This window comes from Neodiprion fabricii, chromosome 3 (genome assembly GCF_021155785.1).
Source record: "Neodiprion fabricii isolate iyNeoFabr1 chromosome 3, iyNeoFabr1.1, whole genome shotgun sequence".
Taxonomy (NCBI): domain Eukaryota; kingdom Metazoa; phylum Arthropoda; class Insecta; order Hymenoptera; family Diprionidae; genus Neodiprion; species Neodiprion fabricii.
This window is the reverse complement of record NC_060241.1, coordinates 20188992-20208657: the sequence shown is the minus strand read 5'-3', so window position 1 is coordinate 20208657 and position 19666 is coordinate 20188992. Positions and strand designations below refer to the sequence as shown.

The 19666-nt window shown below is 38.4% G+C and overlaps 3 protein-coding genes across 4 annotated transcripts; 2 read left to right on the top strand and 1 right to left on the bottom strand.

The window, feature by feature from the left end:
- The first annotated feature begins 490 nt into the window (after positions 1 to 490).
- Positions 491 to 2365, top strand: LOC124178999 (peroxisomal biogenesis factor 3). The gene is made up of 2 exons (XM_046562914.1): positions 491 to 699; positions 782 to 2365. The coding sequence occupies exon 2, from the start codon at positions 1087 to 1089 to the stop codon at positions 2224 to 2226; it is 1140 nt and encodes a 379-aa protein (XP_046418870.1). The 5' UTR covers positions 491 to 699; positions 782 to 1086; the 3' UTR covers positions 2227 to 2365.
- A 936-nt stretch (positions 2366 to 3301) lies between these two features.
- Positions 3302 to 5705, top strand: LOC124179002 (DAP3-binding cell death enhancer 1-like). 2 transcript variants are annotated; one of them, XM_046562915.1, is made up of 4 exons: positions 3302 to 3743; positions 3827 to 4108; positions 4232 to 4447; positions 4513 to 5705. In XM_046562915.1, exons 1-4 carry the CDS (start codon positions 3468 to 3470, stop codon positions 4819 to 4821), a joined length of 1083 nt encoding a protein of 360 aa, XP_046418871.1. In that variant the 5' UTR covers positions 3302 to 3467; the 3' UTR covers positions 4822 to 5705. The 2 variants fall into 2 exon arrangements, with proteins under 2 accessions (XP_046418871.1, XP_046418872.1); XM_046562916.1 differs by having other exon boundaries at positions 3618 to 3751.
- Positions 5476 to 7069, bottom strand: LOC124179003 (ADP-ribose pyrophosphatase, mitochondrial). Its single transcript, XM_046562917.1, has 2 exons — positions 6614 to 7069; positions 5476 to 6519 (listed from the first exon to the last, which is right to left on the bottom strand). The coding sequence occupies exons 1-2, from the start codon at positions 6963 to 6965 to the stop codon at positions 5885 to 5887; spliced, it is 987 nt and encodes a 328-aa protein (XP_046418873.1). The 5' UTR covers positions 6966 to 7069; the 3' UTR covers positions 5476 to 5884.
- Positions 7070 to 19666: the final 12597 nt, after the last annotated feature.

The following is a 19666-nucleotide window of genomic DNA, read 5'->3' as shown; positions in this document are numbered from 1 at the left end:
GTTTAGATTCTTTACGACGTGACGTTTTCAGAAACAAATCATTATAAAGTTTAGAATCGAAAGAAATAAATTAATGATATAGCGATCAGAGACAAAGAAAATTAAAAAATGTAACGAAACGTAAAAGAAAAAGAAAGTACATCGGTCCTAACTCTAACAGCATGAAATCTCCGTGATATAATCATTAAAGAAAGACGAAGAAGGGTGAAAAAATTAATTTAAGTATTTTCTACGTTCAATCACGTTCATCGTGTTACACGAGGTCTATGAAGATTTTATGGGAACTGAGGTAACTCGCGTTGCGATACTGTTTCGGTATATTTAAAAAATACCTTTCGTGTACTTTCTGCAAAAAATTTGAAAATGTGGCGGCCTCAAGTGGAATGAATTGTAAATGTCGCATCGATCTAATCCTAGACCTAATAGAGGCAAAGAAGTGTTCTCGGCAAGCGAAGGAACAGGTCCCCAATCGTGCTACCAGAGGGTGCCAGTTTCCGACTAACCACGTCTAACGGCGCAGAGTGACTCGCTAGTTTCAAGATTACAAAACAGGTTAGAGTTCACTGGCATAATTTTGGCCAAGAACAAGGAGTCAGGGCTTGAAGCATGAGTATTGATGGGGATCAAAGTTCGCAAGACGCGGTAGATCCACAGCTGCAGCATTTCATCGAAGTAGAAACGCAAAAGCAACGATTTCAGGTTAGCCCGTTCACCATGTTTGAGATCTTTCGTCAGGTAACCCTAAAATCCGTCGATACTACAAACAATTTTGATTTTGCAGGGCCTGGTCCACGAACTGACTGACATCTGCTGGGAAACCTGCATTGACAAGCCATCTGCCCGTCTAGAATCGAGAACTGAAAACTGTCTTCGTAATTGTGTCGAGCGATTCATAGACACTACTAATTTCATTATGAACAGATTACAGCGCACTGCTCTCAGCGCGCACCCTGAGTTGGCCATGGAATAATTCAGACGGCTCAGTATCAGATAGATTAAACACACTTTGATAGATTAAAATAAGTTTACGTGTAACTCGGTTTGCAAGAAAATGATAAATAGCCCCATGAACTTAACTTAATCAACATGTTTTCACGTTTGAGAGGATTTCTGTATCGTCATAGACGCAAATTTGTCGTCAGTGGTATCCTGGTTGGTGGCATTATCGTGGCGACGAGGTATACCCAAAGAAAACTGCGGGAGTGGCAGGAGAGTGAAACAAGGATGTTCATAGAGAGAACAAAACGACAACAGCATTTTGAGAGCACGGAGAGAACATGCAACCAAACAATACTGTCTCTTGCCGTCGGCTTGCGGGATACCGTCACAAGTACCCTGAACACCGAAACCATAGTGAATAAGCTTAGGCATGGTTCGAACGACAAAATAGCACTTTGGAATGAGCTTAAGGTTCTAGCCCTTGCTCGATCAGCGGCATTAATTTACTCCAGTACAATGCTGGTTGCAACATTGAGGATACAAGTGAATTTGATGGGCGGCTACATGTTCAGGGACTCGAAAAATCAGAATGAGCAAGCAAAAATAGACGGGGCAATGCAGGAGAGGTACCTATCGATATGCGAGTATTTCATGAGCGAAGGAGCTGTTAAGCTCAGTTTATTTGTAAAAGAAAAAGTCAAGGAGACCACCGCTTCTATATCACTGGCACAACAGCTCACCCTGAGGGATGTGGAACAGATATATTGGGGAATAACATCATCTATATCAGCGGATACTGAGAGAGATCCGATCAAAAATCTAAGCGCCTACATTCTGCCTCAAAATTGTGAGTCTACGGGGGATAAAATTCTCTCAAAAATAATATCGGAGACTTTGGATTTGCTTGAAAGCGAAGAAGTGCAATCCCTCGTTAGGTCAAGTGTCAGAACCGGTTTTGTCATGATGGTTGATCATATTTCTGAATATTTTTTCGACTCGTCTTTTTCTGGACAAGCTATGCCTGGTTCAAATCCTTTTGTCGCTATTCCAGGCCCGTCGACTCAAAGCGATTCGACTGAGAAGCCTATGGACGTTTGTAAGACAAACGGCTTTCTCAATCTTGACAAAATGTCCATGCCTATGGCTAAGCTGATCCCCATAGTCAATGGACAAGTTCCGGCCATTTCAAGAGCAGGTGATAGCCCCTCGCTTTGGATAAAACAGTTAATTCTAAACGATAAACTCAAGACTCTAGGAGCCAACGTCTACGAGGCATTCAGCTTTTGAATATATTACTCTTTAATTAAGATTTGGATAGAGGAACTATATATTTACAGCCAATCGTGACAGTGAAATAGTGGTGTGGGAGTCATAATAGACGATGTAAACGCGATAGAATGTTGATGGAATAAATTTTGTTACTCAAGTCTGGATGTTTTATATGAAATTTTAGGGCTGCCTATGCATTTGTGAATACACAATACCACACCTAACATGACGTAGTCAAATTGTCATTTCAGAGAAATATGAAGTATCAAGGTAAGAGAAATTTGTGAAGGTTCTTAACAGATCAAATTAATGCAAAGCAATAAATACAATGCATTATGAATTTTACATTTAAGAACGAATTTCTTGAGAGTCGTGCATTTTTACAAGGTTGAAGTTTATAATATTAATGTAATGATATTTTTTAGCCAAAGATATTATTACGTTACTTTCAAATTTTCTAAAATTTAGTAAATCATAACAAATGAAAATACATTTATATTTTAGAAACTCGAACTGCTTCAGTCATACTAATTGAAAGAGGGGAAAACAGTGATTTTTGTTTCAAATCTTCGTTACTTTTACATTACTAACTTCAATGATGTGCATTGCAACAACTGATACGGTATTTTGTAATTACATATTTTCGAAAACACCCACCGGTCGGAAATAATCGAAACTTAAGTTGTGCAGTAATCATGTTGCAAATTGAATTTGATCAGCATTATGAAACGAATATAAGTGAATATATAATTAAAGTTATATCCGTTGACTGAACGAGATATTACATATTATTCATCATCAAACAGGTTCCAGATACTGTATATGTAGAGTTTTTGTCGGCTGTCAAAAACCTGCGTCTTCAGAGTTGCCAGAAAAAATTCAACCCGATAAGTTTGCAAAGAGTGAAAGAGGATATTTACTATTTCACGTCGGCGCGTAATACTCCGAATTGAATATATCCTATCTCTATGCACACGTAATATGTGTACTATACTTGCCTGCTTATGTGCAGCAGCCGAAATAAATACGTCACACATGCGCACTCGCGCGGTCGACGACGATGCATGTCGTATGTATGTGTAACTTGCCAGAGGAGATTCTGAAGTGCAGGCCAGTGCAGGCTTCGGACCTTGGCAGTATTCCGTGGGATTTGGTAGTTGGGATAGGATAAGGTGTTTAAATTTTAGGGCTTGATCGGTGTCCAGTTTCACATAATCAGGTAAAGCCCGCGTTTCAACGTTTCTTGAACGAATCGTAAAATGTGGAAATTTGTATCACGCGGAATTCGCGAGTCGTTGGAGCGACGGGCCAACTGTTGGACAAACATATACCCACATACGTCGCAAGATGGTAGTGGTGGTAGTAAAAGTGAGGTTAACCAAACTTCTAAAGTTCATAAACAAGTTTCCATCGATTATTCGATATCGCGATACTTCAACATCTGTCGCGGATTCGGAGCCGCTGGACCTGACGGCGACAAGAGCCGCGGGTACCGTTGGAATCCAAAATATTCTTGGGTCGAAGCCGTTGAATGGGTAAGATGGTAACTTTCCACCCACTATTTTAATTCACGACACTTATACGATTTTCTAAATAGACTTTAATCACTTTTGCTCAGTCCGGACTCCTCGCATTGGGCTTGGTGGTGTGCCAGTCGCTTTGTATTCATCGAAGATTTTTCGGTCCTGACCCTGAAGCTGTGTGGCGTAGAAGAATATCTCAGGCGCACGAAGTTGGTATTTCCAAGTTGTTGAATGGACTTATGTCCTTTGAACCGCATCACATCTTGCCAATAACCAATTGCGTAGGAAATGGGGACCGGAGTGAAGAACGTCAAGAGAGCTCAGAAGACTCTAGTTGTACTTCACAAAAACCTTACGGACCAATCACCATTGAAGAGGTAAAGATGCCAAAATCTGTACTTTGAAATGTTAATGTTATTTTTTACATTGGTTGAATTGAACACTGTTTGATTGTACATTTCTGTTATGTTGAATTATTAATAATTGTCTCTTTCACTTAGGCCCTTCAGGATGCAGGGGATGACTTCACAAGGATCCATCGAATAGTGATGGGAGAATTTGAATTCCAAATGGGAATGAAGGCGCTGGAGGAAAAACGCCACAAAGAAGCTGTGAAACACTTTTCTGCCGGTGCTAGCTTGGCATCTTCAGCTAGTATGTTTAATCTTGCTGTATGCCATGAGATGGGACTGGGTACTTCAGTAAACCACAAAGAGGTAGCGAAAACAAACCTACTAACTGGAGAGTAAAAGTTTTCGTCTGATAATCTCTCAACTTTCAGGCTGCAAAACGATATCGCGCCGCTGCAGAAAATGGGCATGCTGATGCGATGTACAACTTAGGAGTTTTCCACGCTCAGGGTAGAGGCGGATTGGAGGTGAACATGAAGATGGCACGAAAGCTATTTACAGAGGCAGCGAAACTGGGTCAGCCTCAGGCTCAGCATGCATTGAACTTGGAAAAATCAACTCAACAAAAAGTCCATGAGCCGGAATTTGCAAATGATTCTACAAGATGTTTGCCGATAGAAAAAACTCAAATGCACACTAACAAGTCTAGCTATTTGCCGGTGCAGCTGGTCGGCTTATGAGAAGCAGATCTTTTCCTTGCGCATACGCGTCTGAATTATTTGATGAAGAACGTAGCTGCCTATGACTTGTTCAGATCGGAAATATTGAGCAGGTGGAGTCACAGTTGTTCAGAATTAGATACGTTGCAAAGTGTCTTGGTATTCTTGGCATATGTGTTACCTAGGACTATCGCAAAAGCATTAAAGTCCATTCCTGCGCAGCTATACAATGTATAAAACTGGTAGAGATAGCAAAATGGATAATCAAAATCAATTTTCAACTAATCATATCCCACCATTTTACGATAGATAGATATTAGATAACTGTGTATGACATGCTTAATATCTGTCAATCTGATGCCATAGATATTAGGTGTACAATAGATTTGTAAACTTTGTTGCTAAAATTGTGACTGAAAACCGTTGTAAATAACTTTCCAAATTACTAAGTTTGACAATGAGATAATTGTGAGAAGGCGTCTTTACCTGACTGAATTATAATAATGGTTACGTACTAGATTTATGTAAGGGAGTATTTTCGTATTTCGTCATACGTACAATTCTGTGGCATAGTATATTCTGGTTGAACGAACTGTTTCATTGCAAGGCCCGAAAAAGAACGATATCTAATTATAAGGAGAGCGAGAGAGAGAGAAAGAAAACGAGTTTTGGATTTCTATACAAGTATATAAAATAATTTTATTGTATTACGTTTAATTTTTTATATTATGTGTTGAAGAATAAAACTTATATTGTAAAAATTGTAACTATGGTCTCTAATGACAAAAAATGGTGTACAGTCTACTTTGTACTCAAATATTCTGAAACTGAATTACGAAAATTAATCAAAGTGAACGTTTGTATCTGATAAAATTATTCCGGATTTTCTGTTATCGCTTATCTCCGAAGGTTAGTAGAAAAATAGATTATAATACTTGTTAGAAAAATATGATTTAACATTTTTCGTGAAATAATAATAATAATAACAACAATCTTACCTTAGCGTATATAAAAAATAGCCTTGAACCACGTGTACATATTTAGTACCAACTACAATCTTCGATCTCGTTTTAAAAATTTTTTGCTACCAATGTGCATTATGCATTTGTGCGGTTCGTTTAATGAAATCTCTGTGACTAGCGTACAATTCAAGCTCCTTATTAACGTCAGTCCAGCAAACATTAGCGGCGTCGTCTCCAGCGCTTAGCTCCAGCTTGCCAACAATGCTTCCATTTTCGTCGTGAAAGTTTAAAGCTACCGTTTCAATCCACGCATTATCAGTGTTTCTCGGGTCGTCAACATACCCTTTGAACACTTCATCTCCTTTCTTGAAGAATTCTTCCAGCGATTCTTTCAGCTCCTCAACCTGTGCCTCATCCTTCTCCAACGAGTTCATAGCCTCTTCCATGAATTCCCTTCTAAGTGTAGAAGTTATAACTTCTCCAGGATCCACCATCCCCCCTGGAAGAGCCCAGTCCCCAGAGTCTTTCCTCTGCACAGCGATAAACTGAAGGATAGGATTTTCTGTCACTCTGCTTATCTCAACGGCACCAGTTCCATTCCTTTTCCAACGTGTAACTATCGGATCTGCTGCGTGATTTGGTCCCCAGCGACCCAGTAGACCCCTGCCAATGATTCCTGTGCGACCCACCGGATTCAGTGGAAATCCTTTATCGTTGATCGCATACTCACCAGTGTGGCTTTTGCGGCTGACGTTGCCTGGGGGGATTGCCGAAAAGGAAGTCGTCAGGGCATGACAGTTAAAATAAATAATACGAGTTGAAAGTTCAAAGCGTATTATCGTAATTCTTACCATCCACGTCATTCCACTTGGGAGTGAATTGGGGATCGCTAATGTCTGGATCTGCCCACGGCTGTCCCTGGATAGTGGGCGCCGAGTACGACGCAGGATTGTAATCGGGAAATTCCTTGAACCAGGGCACTTTGTCCTCTGGTACTTCAAACCTGTTTACGCTTGAGCGCGGGTAGACACCCTGACGACAGTTCTGGTGGATCATTTTTATTATTTTATCGCGCATCTGATCGCCCGCCTCGGATCCAATGCGCTTATTCAGATGACTCTCGACCGCCGATGACAACTCTGACGCTAAACTGAATACAAAGTGGGCAAAGCAGATAAACAACCTCGTATTGTATGTATACATTATTTTTTTTTTTCATTCTCCCTATCTCTCTTTAATATCCATCTCTCTCGCTTCCTCCAAGTTTCGTTTTTTAAATGGCCGCTGTCGATCCGTAGTACTGCGAAATCATAGACAGCGTTGACTGAAGATATATTACATAAAGACTGATAGCTTCATGGGACTTTTCGTAAACGAAAATGGACGAGATAAATTCATCGTAAAGCGGCGTTCTTTGCGTCTTTCCTTGCACGCGCAACTCGATCCGTCAAGTGGTCGGTACGTAAAGACGACAGGAACTGACGTTACCATCGCTCGCCGCGTATACCCAGATAATGTAGAGTCGAATATTATTATGCCTATAAAATGATTAACTGAAATTTTCATATAACCCTGTCTGGACGCCGTATACTTTTCAACTACGCAAATTCATTTGGGCAAATTCAGCAATGTCAATCTAACTCCATCGGATCGACAAAAATAATGTTTTCTAAATAGATGCTCAACAAACATGCACCTGGTTTACTGTTAACAGAGTTAGAAACCTTTTCTTAATACAGAGGATGGGGGACAGAGTCGAAGCAGTTAGTCAAGGAATGGAGATATATAGTTGTTCTTATATGTACCTTATGTTATTTCTGTACATGTTTAATACTTAACTCGTACCGTTAACTAAGGATAATAATACGTATGCTTCAGTCAACGCTCATATCTTTATTCCGAAAGAAGATGCAGCTCATGTATAAAAATAATATCTTAACTGATATTAGATTACCGTGGTTTTTTGGAAATATAGCTCACTTACAACGGAAGATCAAGACCTTTCTACATGAAAATACTACTTGTAAATATTTTTTGGAAATTAAGTAAGATTCGATTGTTACTAATGTTTGAGTCCATGCTGTAACAAACTCCGATGAACTTCAAGCAATCATTATCACAAAAGTGATTTAAGAAAATTTAAAGATGATCACGGTTCCTTTTTTTTACTTCATATTACCTGATTAGATTGCGACTCTACCCGCTAACTCCGAAACTCAAGATTGTTCCGAAATTTATTATCAGGCGGTACTGATTATGATTACTCATGTCTGTCCACTTTATTATGCATTTATGGCAGTGCCCGTGTTGATTGTAGGAATTTCGAATTTGTAAATATGTATTTCAGACTTTTCCGGTAACCCCTAATAACAATATTACCCAGAGGATACAATTGTGTGATAATACTATTTATAGCATATCAGAAACTGACGACTGATATTACCTGAAGATGGATTTTCCGGATTCTTTATAATGAAATTCTCATCAAATATCTATGATATCTCTGTCAAAAAAATACAGATGAAGGGTTGTGAGAACTTTCGGAAACTTCAACAGTGTTCTGCTTCCAATATTCTATTGGTCTTTTCCGAGACAAGTTTCTGATCTATCGAAGTATTTCTATAGATTTCCGCAAAAAGAATCTATAAATTTTGCAGACTCAGGTAGAAGAAGAATTCCACGAAGTGAAGAGGAGATATTGGTACGACCTTTTGTACACACTTTTTTATTCACAATTATACTTTCAGTAAAAATAATTAAATAATCACCCGTTCAAAAGTTATCCTACTCAAATGTCCATATTTTTTATTCCAAGTGATTTTTGATTTGCATTCTTAACGAATCACTTCCCTTCTATCGAAAGTAATACATATGTATAATGTGACAAAACATTTCTTTTGTGTTCACGAATCAATTGATAATATTACTAAACGCAAGTTATCGTATTAATTGCCTTTATTTTTAAGTATATGAATGTAACGATTTTTTGAAAAAAGTATTTACAGTGGCTTCAGTCGAGTAATCTAGAAATCAAGCGGGTATACATATTTGTCATGAAAATTTTTAAATAATTTTCTACAATATAGATTCAAAAGCGAAGATTGGAGTTAATTTCTTATTGTACTTCATCTTGTACAATGTGTCTTTTAGACGGATCACCCGTATCTCGATCGTAAAACATTTGAATATCGTTGTTTTTTTTATTTTTAGTAGACGGTTTTCAATGAGCTTCGTTTTTTTTTGTTCTTTATCGTTTGTCACGGGCGACTTGCTCATTTAATATGCAAATATAGTGTTTCATTGTAACAACTTAATCCGAGCACCCGGTTGATTCCGGATGAACATAATTCGATCCAAACAGTAAAGCTGATACTTGTTTGATCAATGTCTGTGCGTCACGCGTGTTAGCTACTGCGCTGAATGACTTGTGCTCAGAACCTTGAAATATCAAGTATACACATAAAAGGCGCTGTTAAATTTGAATTCATGAATTCTTGTACCACAAAAGATTCCTGAAAAAAAAATACTGGGAATGCTGTACCGGATAGGCAATTGAAATTGAACTATTTTCTCCAAAACGTTGAGTTGTTCAGTGAGTAGCGAGTAAAACTTTCGAATTTTTATACAATTCAACAATTTTACTATGTATAGACTGCGAAAGGCCCAGCGGGGAATAAAGATGGTAGAATTGCCAAACTCTAAATTGCAAAAGGTATGTGCACTTTGTTGACTTTATTTAAGAAACGAAATTCATCAAAAACAAATATGTATTTACGTGGAATTCACTCTGATTTAACTAGAGAAATCAGGAGGTATTACGATTCCAAATGCGTTACACATTATGGAAGCATGAGTTTTATTGACAATAAGCAACGAATAAAATTGTCATTTAAAAACCTACAATATGTTAGTATTTGACCAGTGAAAATAAGTTCACTCGTTTTCGCACCACCGCAAGCGGTAGAGCACCCGGCGCGTTTTTTTTTATTACGTGGTATCCCCAGTAGGTCTACTCCACGGAGAATACTTGCAAGATCGATCTTACGTTCTTCTAAACATTGCAAATGAGTTTTTTTTTCACATTTTAATTATGCTAAATTGTTTCCCAATCAATTTGTACCCGCGGAAATTCGCAACTTGTTCGAAATTTTACAGTTCATATGTATAACCCGCGCACTATTTATTATCAATGAAAGATGACTGTTTTAATTATGGATGAAAGGTGGTTGTTTTAATTATGGATGGTTGTTTTAATAATGGATGAAGGGTGATTGTTTTTATCTTATATGCGAACGGCGATTGACTTCGGATGTTCGCGCACGGTTTCTTTTTCTTATGAGGTAAAAGCTAGTCACAAAATGGAGAACCTGGTGAATACGCAAAAAAATCAACAACTAAACCAACATCGAAAATACGAACCGCTATAAGACGTTGATATTTACCTATCGGATGACGATGCAGAAATCTTTGAAGAAATGGAAAGAAATCGGAGTAGAATAAGCACAACCACCAAAATGCGACAGAGCTGTATAATTCTACAGTGAAATACAAGCCAAACATGACCTATGAGCGATTCGATAAAAAAAACTCTTACACTACAACGATCGCAATAAAAGACCGTTAAACCAATATAAAAAAAAATACAGCTGAATAAATTTTACTACACTTTGTGATCATGATGATTCTGAACTACACTGCTAAATCTGTGTATCGATGAAAACAGATGACTGACCCTGAACCAGACCTAAACCAGACCTAAGCCTCAAGAATGAAACGTTAATTTTTCAATACAGTCAACAGAACTCAGTAACCTGAAAAAGATGAAAATATAATTAGTGACATATGTCGATACAGACAAAAATATACTGAGCTTAGGTAAGTGAAAAATATAATTAACGAAAAACGAGGCAAAATAATTGGTTGAAACAAACATAAAATTTGTTTAGCTAAAACAGGCAAGAGGTTTGATTAGCTGAAACGGACAAAGGTTTTATTAGCTGAAACAGACGAAGGTATGGTTAGTACCGTCACATAAGTTCATACACTGACAAAAAATGGGTAGGAACCAACATGATATTCGCTTTAATATTCATTGCGTCGTTTATCAATTGTATCGACGAATACAAAACATTCTAAATTTTTTGATTCAACATCCTTTTCTGCTTTGAGTTATTAGAGTGAATATCTTTTTAGAAACATTTTAAGGGTCTCAGTGCATTTGTTGAGAAATCGGTTTTGTTGCCCTGAAACAGAAAATAATACGATCAGTTAAACGAGTATTTCTGTACGTTTCAGATATATTTAATAAATACTTACGCTACGATTTTTCACTATCGGTATATACTACCGAGATTTTTGTTCCTACGCGTTGAGCGCCGGTTTTCAAACGCCGCGGTTTCTCTCATAACTGAAAGGTATCAAGTCCACGCTTAAAAGGCGTCATGGAACTTGAAAATTTTATAATTCGTTAAAAAGTTGCCTGAAGAACTGTAAAATCAGCACGTCGAGAGTGCGCAACTTTTTTATATACTGTTTGCAAAATAGACATGCAAAAAGACGTGTCCAATTTCAGTTATTAATTTACGCTCACGAAGCTGCGTTCAATTCTCGTGATTAATCTACGCGCAATAAGGCGCGATAGATTAAACTGTCAAAAAATTTGTATTTTCTGGGACTTGTCCCAAAAATTCTGTAGAAACCCAATCCGCATCTGCATCTTTTAGATATCAGATACATTGCTATGCGGATTGTTGTTCTCAGATCACAAATCAAATTGAAATTGGGAGGGAGGTTGGAGGGCATGCATTATTGTGTGGCGTGACGGTCGGCGGTCCTCTTCGACGCGAAGTCTTCGAGCTCAGCATCTCTCCCCATCTAGCGTACCACGGAACGCGATAGATGGTCCAGAGATGCGTTTTGCCCATTCAGACGATCACAGAGATTAATCGAATGGAATAACGATCGGTAATGACTAAATAATTGAATTACATAACGACTGAAAAATGGTTGCAGATTTACAATAAATGGAAAATTCAATTTCGTTTATATTCAAATGTTTTCAAATACTCGAGAGACTCGAATACGGAGTCTTTTGGGAAAATGTCTGTGATCGTTTGACGCTGTGGATTACAAAAGTTAGTAGCATCACGGTACATCGCGACCTTCCTACCCTCGCCTGTTTCCCAACGAAGCCACCCAACGGAAAAAAGAGATTCACACACTCATGCATAAACCCCGCGACGGATCCCAAAACGTCCACCTACCTACCCGGTTACCTATATTCGACCTAAACGATTCTCCTTTCTTTCTAACAGACATCATTCTTCATCATTTGCGCCGTGGCCACTGACTTACATTTTCGTTAGTTACCTGTTGGGAGCAGAATGTTTTTGTATCGTAGTCTGCCTTCTCAGAATACAGTATCGTGGTTGTATCCCGCCAACTCTAATATTGCATTTGTTATTTTAGTAAATTTTGGCAGACTATCGGTACATTAAGCTTTTGTAAAAGTGATTAATACATCTTGAATGCCAATTAGCATTTTTCTAAGCGAGCTAAGCCTGCAGTTGATCAATACTTGTTGGATGTTAAAAGATTGAAAATTTACGTTACGTTATGCCAGACTTTGGAATTTTATCAATTTAACAATAATGTTGATATTTGAATACTTTTAGAACCTCAGGTGAACCCACCACTTAAACGGCATCATCGGTAAATTCGAACGTAGATTATTACATCAGTTACGAAACACAATTCGATCTCGCGAGTACCGAGTAAGCGATGCTTACCTGTCGCGATGCTCATTCCACTTTTAGCAACGTGTAAAATTACTACCTTTAAGTAAGCTACAGTAAAATAAATTGCGAATGAACAATGATTCGACTGAAAGTCAAGCACGTTGCGATCGTGAATGAGCCTATCCATGCAGCTAAGAAATCGAAGATTTGTGTAACAATTGTTACCGCCACGCCACGTGACAGAGGAATCCCAGGGAAATACCCATAACCTAACACGTGCAAACTCACCAACGTTGCCGAGAAATGGAGAAGTTACTCGGAAGTCTCTGCTTAAATCTGTGAAAAACTGCTGCTCCACACTTCCACATGCAGTAGTTGCAGCATCTCAGGTTTGTCGGTGAAGCGATGCACTTTTCACATCATTCACATCTTCACTAGTCTCTTATAGTCCAAAAGTCCGCACCGCAATAACACTCGGATTCTACACTCACTTTTTGTGCTACAGCTATCCGTTTGAACCGACTAAATAATTTTGCTAACAGCGCATTTGCCGAAAATAAGCCAAAAAAATTGTAAAATTGACACACAACGCACAGACAAAACACACATCACTGAAATCTGAAGTTACACAAAACGATGAAAACTCGGCACCCGAAATTCACCTTCAACGTTCGCAGGATGTTTTTATTTCAGTAACTCGGTTTTTTGTCGGAATGTTGAATTCCGACCACGAACGCGTAACTCCGCTTCTATTGCTCGGAGACGACTGATTCCGCTCGGCGCTCCCGCCCTCTCTGCCGCTCTTTCCAAGGAGCGGGAGCAGTGGGGGTAGCTACACGCGCCTAGCGAAATTTGAATTCTCGGACCACGTACGGTCAGGCACTAGACTTAACGGCGTATAGGTTAGTTTGTTTTGTTTGTTTACAGCAATTGGCGAAGTATCCAAATAATTAAGATCATCCAAAGTAATGTATAGAAAATCGCGATTTATACTTTCAAAGATTATGTGATACAAAAATTATCAGCTTATTTATTGAGTTCTTGTTACTGAAAAAGTACGATGACGATAACTTGTGCTGTCTGCAAAAAGCAGCCCATTCCATTTGACAAAACCCGCAGTTTCCACCAGTAAGTACTCATCATCAATGAAAGCAATTTTTTAAGGGAATTCTAACGTGTAGTACTTCTAACGTTATGCTGAACAGTTCAGTAAATTTTTGATTACATAGACGTTATCCCTTTAGTTCTTTCAAATAACAAAAAATAATTGAGAATATTTGTTAATTTTTAAGATTTTATCGAAATATATTCATACGAGAATGAAAGAAAATACAATTTTATTCATTTTTGTTTTTCGTCATTATATAATGATATTCTCAAATGATTGCCTTCCAGCGTTACATTTTCTTACATTTCTATTCTTTTTAACCTACTTCAGTTCTATTCTCATCCTATTTTATTATTCACTTTATTATAACAGAAAGCTCTCTTCACAGCTAACTTTATTTTGTACCATTCCTTTTCATGCAACTAATATAACCTTTATAATTATTTATTACTTTTCTTTGCGACTCATTTACTTTATCATCTCACCAGCCAACTTCGTTCACGTGTTACTGATTATCCAGGTTTCCTCATGAAAATAAGCTGAAAAAAAAATGGATGGAGGCTATTGAAGTAACATGTGTAAAGAATTGTTGGAGAATATGCAGTGATCATTTTTCACCTACATCATTTCATGACCAGAATGTAATAATGTAATATTTATTTATTGGCCGTAGAACAAAGTCCTCTAATGGCCATAAGGCATACAATTATGTAATTATTATTGTTTATACAGAGTACACAGTTTTTGTTAATTATATCAATAATATACAGATATTCAGGTATACCGATGTAATAATAGAAGAAAAAAGCGAAGAAAAAAAAAATAAAAAAAGTAAAATGAAATAAAATAATAATAAACAAGGCATCGTACAAGATTTTAGGTAATATTAATTGTATGGTCTCTCAGTATCAGATTGCTTAACACAGCAAAATAAAAATAAGAATTTAATTATGAATATGGAAACAATTATAATATCGATTGCTAGGATTGAATAGGTTCCATTTCACAGCACTGTATTTCGTCAAGGCACTGCTAATCGTAGTTTGTTTACTCCATCGCGTGAAGGTAACGAAAACATCGCGTGACGGTAACGAAAACATCGCGTCCTAAATTCTTCCAGTGTTGTTGCTGTTGTAATGTCCGGCGGTAACGAATTCCAGAGATCAGTGCCAGTAATTATGAATGAGTTTTTGAACATAGTTGTCCTTGGAATTCGCGCAATTAGCGTATCGGTTCTGTTATTATCTCTGTGCCTGGCTACATTATGATTAAGTCTGATGTGCTTTCCTAGCAGGGCATTTTTGTTGAGTACAAGGATGCCGTAGAAGAGACAGCCTATCAAATATAGGCGATGATTTTCCGGTGAAAGCCATCCGAGATTAAGGCGCGGGCCATTGATGTGCTCGCCAAGTCGTTTTCGCAGTACGAATCTGGCACAGTTCAGCGCAACACATAACTTCTTCTTCAGGTTAAGGTTTAGATTTATAAGAGCTGTTGCACAGCAGTCAAATATTGGGAGTACCAGACTGACGAACAGCTGTCGCTTCAATGACACCCCGACCTTATTTACCGATTGGCGAAGACGGTATCGTGTTCTTGACGCTGAGTTGCATACTTTTGTGACCTGATAAGTCCATGAGAGCCTCGGGTCGAGTATAACTCCTAGATACTTGAAGTTGTCAACGTATTCTATTTCTTCCTCGCCCAGTATAAGTTTTGGTAGCTGATCGACATTTATGGAATTAATATTAATGGCGCTGCCGAAGATAATTGCTTTTGTCTTTGTGGCATTCATTTTGAGTCTATTTTCCTTGCACCACTCCATAATTGCCGCAAGATCTTCGTTAATCTTGGTTACACTTTCTTCCAGTTCGCTTAATTTACAGGTGAGATAAATAACACTATCATCACCGTAGAAAAGATGATTGCAGTAGCGCAGACACGTGGGAAGGTCGTTGATGAAGAGTGAGAATAGCAGTGGTGCTAATACGCCGCTGCCTTGTGGGACTCCCGTCCAGCACTCTTGCCACGAAGATATATATTGTCCATTTCTTATCGCATGTTTTTGTCCTGCGAGGTAAGCATATAGCCATCGAATGACCTCCGTTGAGAAGCCTAGTCTGCGCAGCTTGGTCAGCAGCAGTTTGTAATCTATCGAGTCGAATGCTTTTGCAAAATCCGGGAACACAGCTATGGTCATCATCTGTTCGTCTATTGCAGCACGTACGTCATCTGAAAACCTTAGGACAGCTGTGTACAGCAGAATGGCTATAATAATATTGGCAGCTAGGTGGCGCGTGCAGCTACCCCACCGCCAAGGTCCAAGCGGCATCGAGTGGCGGGGGGGGGGGGGGGGGGGGATTATTATGTTCCGTACTCCAGAGAACTGATTTTACTTTCTTCTGAGCGCCGGGCTGTATCAGTGGATTCCGAACAGTCGGAGCGAAGTCACGTTCTCTCAGTATCAGTTCAACATTCAAACCGCGTTCTTCAGGTTGTGTAACGTTGTTCGATCAGTGCATTTCCACCATAATCATCTGTGAATAATACACGAGGAGCCGCGTGTAGCCTGAAGAAAAACCGAGTCACTGATACAAAAACATACTGCGAACGTTGAAGGTGAAGTTCGTGTCCCGAGTTTTCATCGTTTTGTGTAACTTCAGATTTCAGTGATGTGTGTTTTGTCTGTGCGTCGTGTGTCAATTTTACTATTTTTTTGGCTTATTTTCGGCTAATGCGCTGTTGCATTGTTAGCAAGATTATTCGGTCGGTTCAGTCAGACAACTACAGCACAAAAAGTGAGTGTAGAATCAGTGAGTGTTATTGTGGTGTGGATTTTTGGACTATAAAAGGCTAGTGAACATCTATATGATGTAAAAAGTGCATCGCTTCACCAATAAACCTGAGGTGCTACAGGAACTGCTGCGTGTGAAAGTGTGAGCAGCCCAGAGACGAGGTAACAATACTAATTTTAATTATGGATTGATAATTCAAGGTGGTACATTTGAGGCCGAACTTTTGTTCTTGCATAACATGGAGTGCATAAATATGAAAATAGACAACAGTAATAAGTCATTTGAAAACTGAAAAGCCAATTTCCTAAATTAATTCAAGTGTCGTGTTTTGTTTTTTACAGATTTAAGCAGAGACTTCCGAGTAACTTTTCCATTTCTCGGCAACGTTGGTGAGTTTGCACGTGTTAGGTTATGGGTATTTCCCTGGGATTCCTCTGTCACGTGGCGTGGCGGTAACAATTTTTACGCAAATCTTCGATTTCTTAGCTGCATGGATAGGCTCATTCACGATCGCAACGTGCTTGACTTTCAGTCGAATAATTATTTATTCGCAATTTATTTTACTGTAGCTTACTTAAAGGTAGTAATTTTACACGTTGCTAAAAGTGGAATGAGCATCGCGACAGGTAACCATCGCTTACCCGGCACTTGCGAGATCGAATTGTACTTCGTAACTGATGTAATAATCTACGTTCGAATTTACCGATGATACCGTTTAAGTGGTGGGTTCACCTGAGGTTCTAAAAGTATTCAAATATCAACATTATTTTTAAATTGATAAAATTCCAAAGTCTGGCATAACGTAACGTAAATTTTCAATCTTTTAACGTCCAACAAGTATTGATCAACTGCAGGCTTAGCTCGCTTAGAAAAATGCTAATTAGCAGTCAGGATGTTTTAATCAATTTTACCAAAGGTTAATGTACCGATAGTCTGCCAACATTTACTAAAATAACAAATGCAATATTAGGGTTGGCGAGATACAACCGCGATACTGTATTCTGAGAAGGCAGACTACGATACAAAAACATTTTGCTCCCAACAGGTAACCAACGAAAATGTAAGTCAGTGACCACGGCGCAAATGATGAAGAATGATGTGTGTTGGAAAGAATGGAGAATCGTTTAGGTCGAATATAGGTAATCGGGTAGGTAGGCGGACGTTTTGGGATCCGTCGCGGGGTTTATGCATGAGTGTGTGAATCTCTCTTTTCCGTTGGGTGGCTTCGTTGGGAAACAGGCGAGGGTAGGAAGGTCGCGATCGCGATGTACCGTGATGTTACTAACTTTTGTAATCCACAGCGTCAAACGATCACAGAAATTTTCTCAAAAGACTCCGTATTCGAGTCTCTCGAGTATTTGAAAACATTTGAATATAAACGAAATTGAATTTTCCATTTATTGTAAATCTGCAACCATTTTTCAGTCGTTATGTAATTCAATTATTTAGTCATTACCGATCGTTATTCCATTCGATTAATCTCTGTGATCGTCTGAATGGGCAAAACGCATCTCTGGACCATCTATCGCGTTTCGTGGTACGCTAGATGGGGAGAGATGCTGAGCTCGAAGACTTCGCGTCGAAGAGGACCGCCGACCGTCACGCCACACAATAATGCATGCCCTCCAACCTCCCTCCCAGTTTCAATTTGATTTGTAATCTGAGAACAACAATCCGCATAGCAATGTATCTGATATCTAAAAGATGCTGATGCGGATTGGGTTTCTACAGAATTTTTGGGACAATTCCCAGAAAATACAAATTTTTTGACAGTTTAATCTGTCGCGCCTTATTGCGCGTAGATTAATCACGAGAATTGAACGCAGTTTCATGCGCGTAAATTAGTAACGGAAATTGAACGCAGCTTCATGCGCGTAAATTAATAACTGAAGTTGGACACGTTTTTTTGCACGTCTGTTTTGCAAACAGTATATAAAAAAGTTGCGCACTCTCAACGTGCTGATTTTACAGTTCTTCAGGCAACTTTTCAACGAATTATAAAATTTTCAAGTTCCACGACGCCTTTTGCGCGTGGACTTGATACCCTTCAGTTATGAGAGAAAGTGCGACATTTGAAAACCAGCGCTCAACGCGCAGGAACAAGAATACTTGTTTGACTGATCATATTATTTTCTATTTCAGGGCAACAAAACCAATTTTGTAACAAATGAACTAAGAACTATAGAATGTTCGGTAGAAAAAAATATTCACTTCAATAACTCAAAGCAGAAAGAGATGTCGAATCAAAATATTTAAAATATTTTTCACTCAGCAATGCAAATAATAATCGAAGCAGCGAATATTAAAGTGAATATCATGTTGGACTTGACCCATTTTTTGTCAGTGTATGACTTGTGATTGTGTTAACCATACTTTTGTCTGTTTCAGCTAATTAAACCTATTGTCTGTTTCAACTAATCAAACTCTTTGTCTGTTTCAGCTAATAAAACCTCTTGCCCGATTCAGCCAATCAAACTTTTTATCCGTATCAGCTAATCAAACTTTTTGTCCGTTTTAGCTAATCAAACTTCTCGCCTGTTTCAGCCAAACAAGTCTTCAGTCTGTTTTAACTAATCAGGTCGTCTCTTTTTTCGTTAATTATATTTCTCACTTACCTAAGCTAAGTATATTTTTGTCTGTATCGACGTATGTCACTAATTATATTTTCATCTTTTCCAGGTAACGTGAGTTCCGTTGACTGTATTGAAAAATGAACGTTTCATTTTTGAGGCTTAGGTCTAGTTCAGGGTCAGTCATTTGTTTTCATCGATACACAGATTTAGCAATGTGGTTCAGAATCATCATGATCACAAACTGTAGTAAAATTTATTTAGCTGTATTTTTTTTTTTTATATTAGTTTAACGGTCTTTTATTGCGATCGTTGTAGTGTAAGAGTTTTTTTTTTTATCGAATCGCTCATAGGTCATGTTTGGCTTGTATTTCACTGTAGAATTATACAGCTCTGTCGTATCTGGGTGGTTGTGCTTATTCTACTCCGATTTGTTTCCATTTCTTCAGAGATTTCTGCATCGTCTTCCGATAGATAAATGCCAAAGTCTTACAGGGATTCGTGTTTTCGATCTTGGTCCAGTTTCTGATTGATTTGCGTATTCACCAGGTTCTTTATTTCAGTGGTTATCTCATATCTCATAAGAAAAAAATCCGTTTGCGAACATCCAAAGTCAATCGCCCTTCGGATATAAGATAACAATCACCCTTCATCCATAATCAAAGCAACCATCTTTCATCCATAATTAAAACAA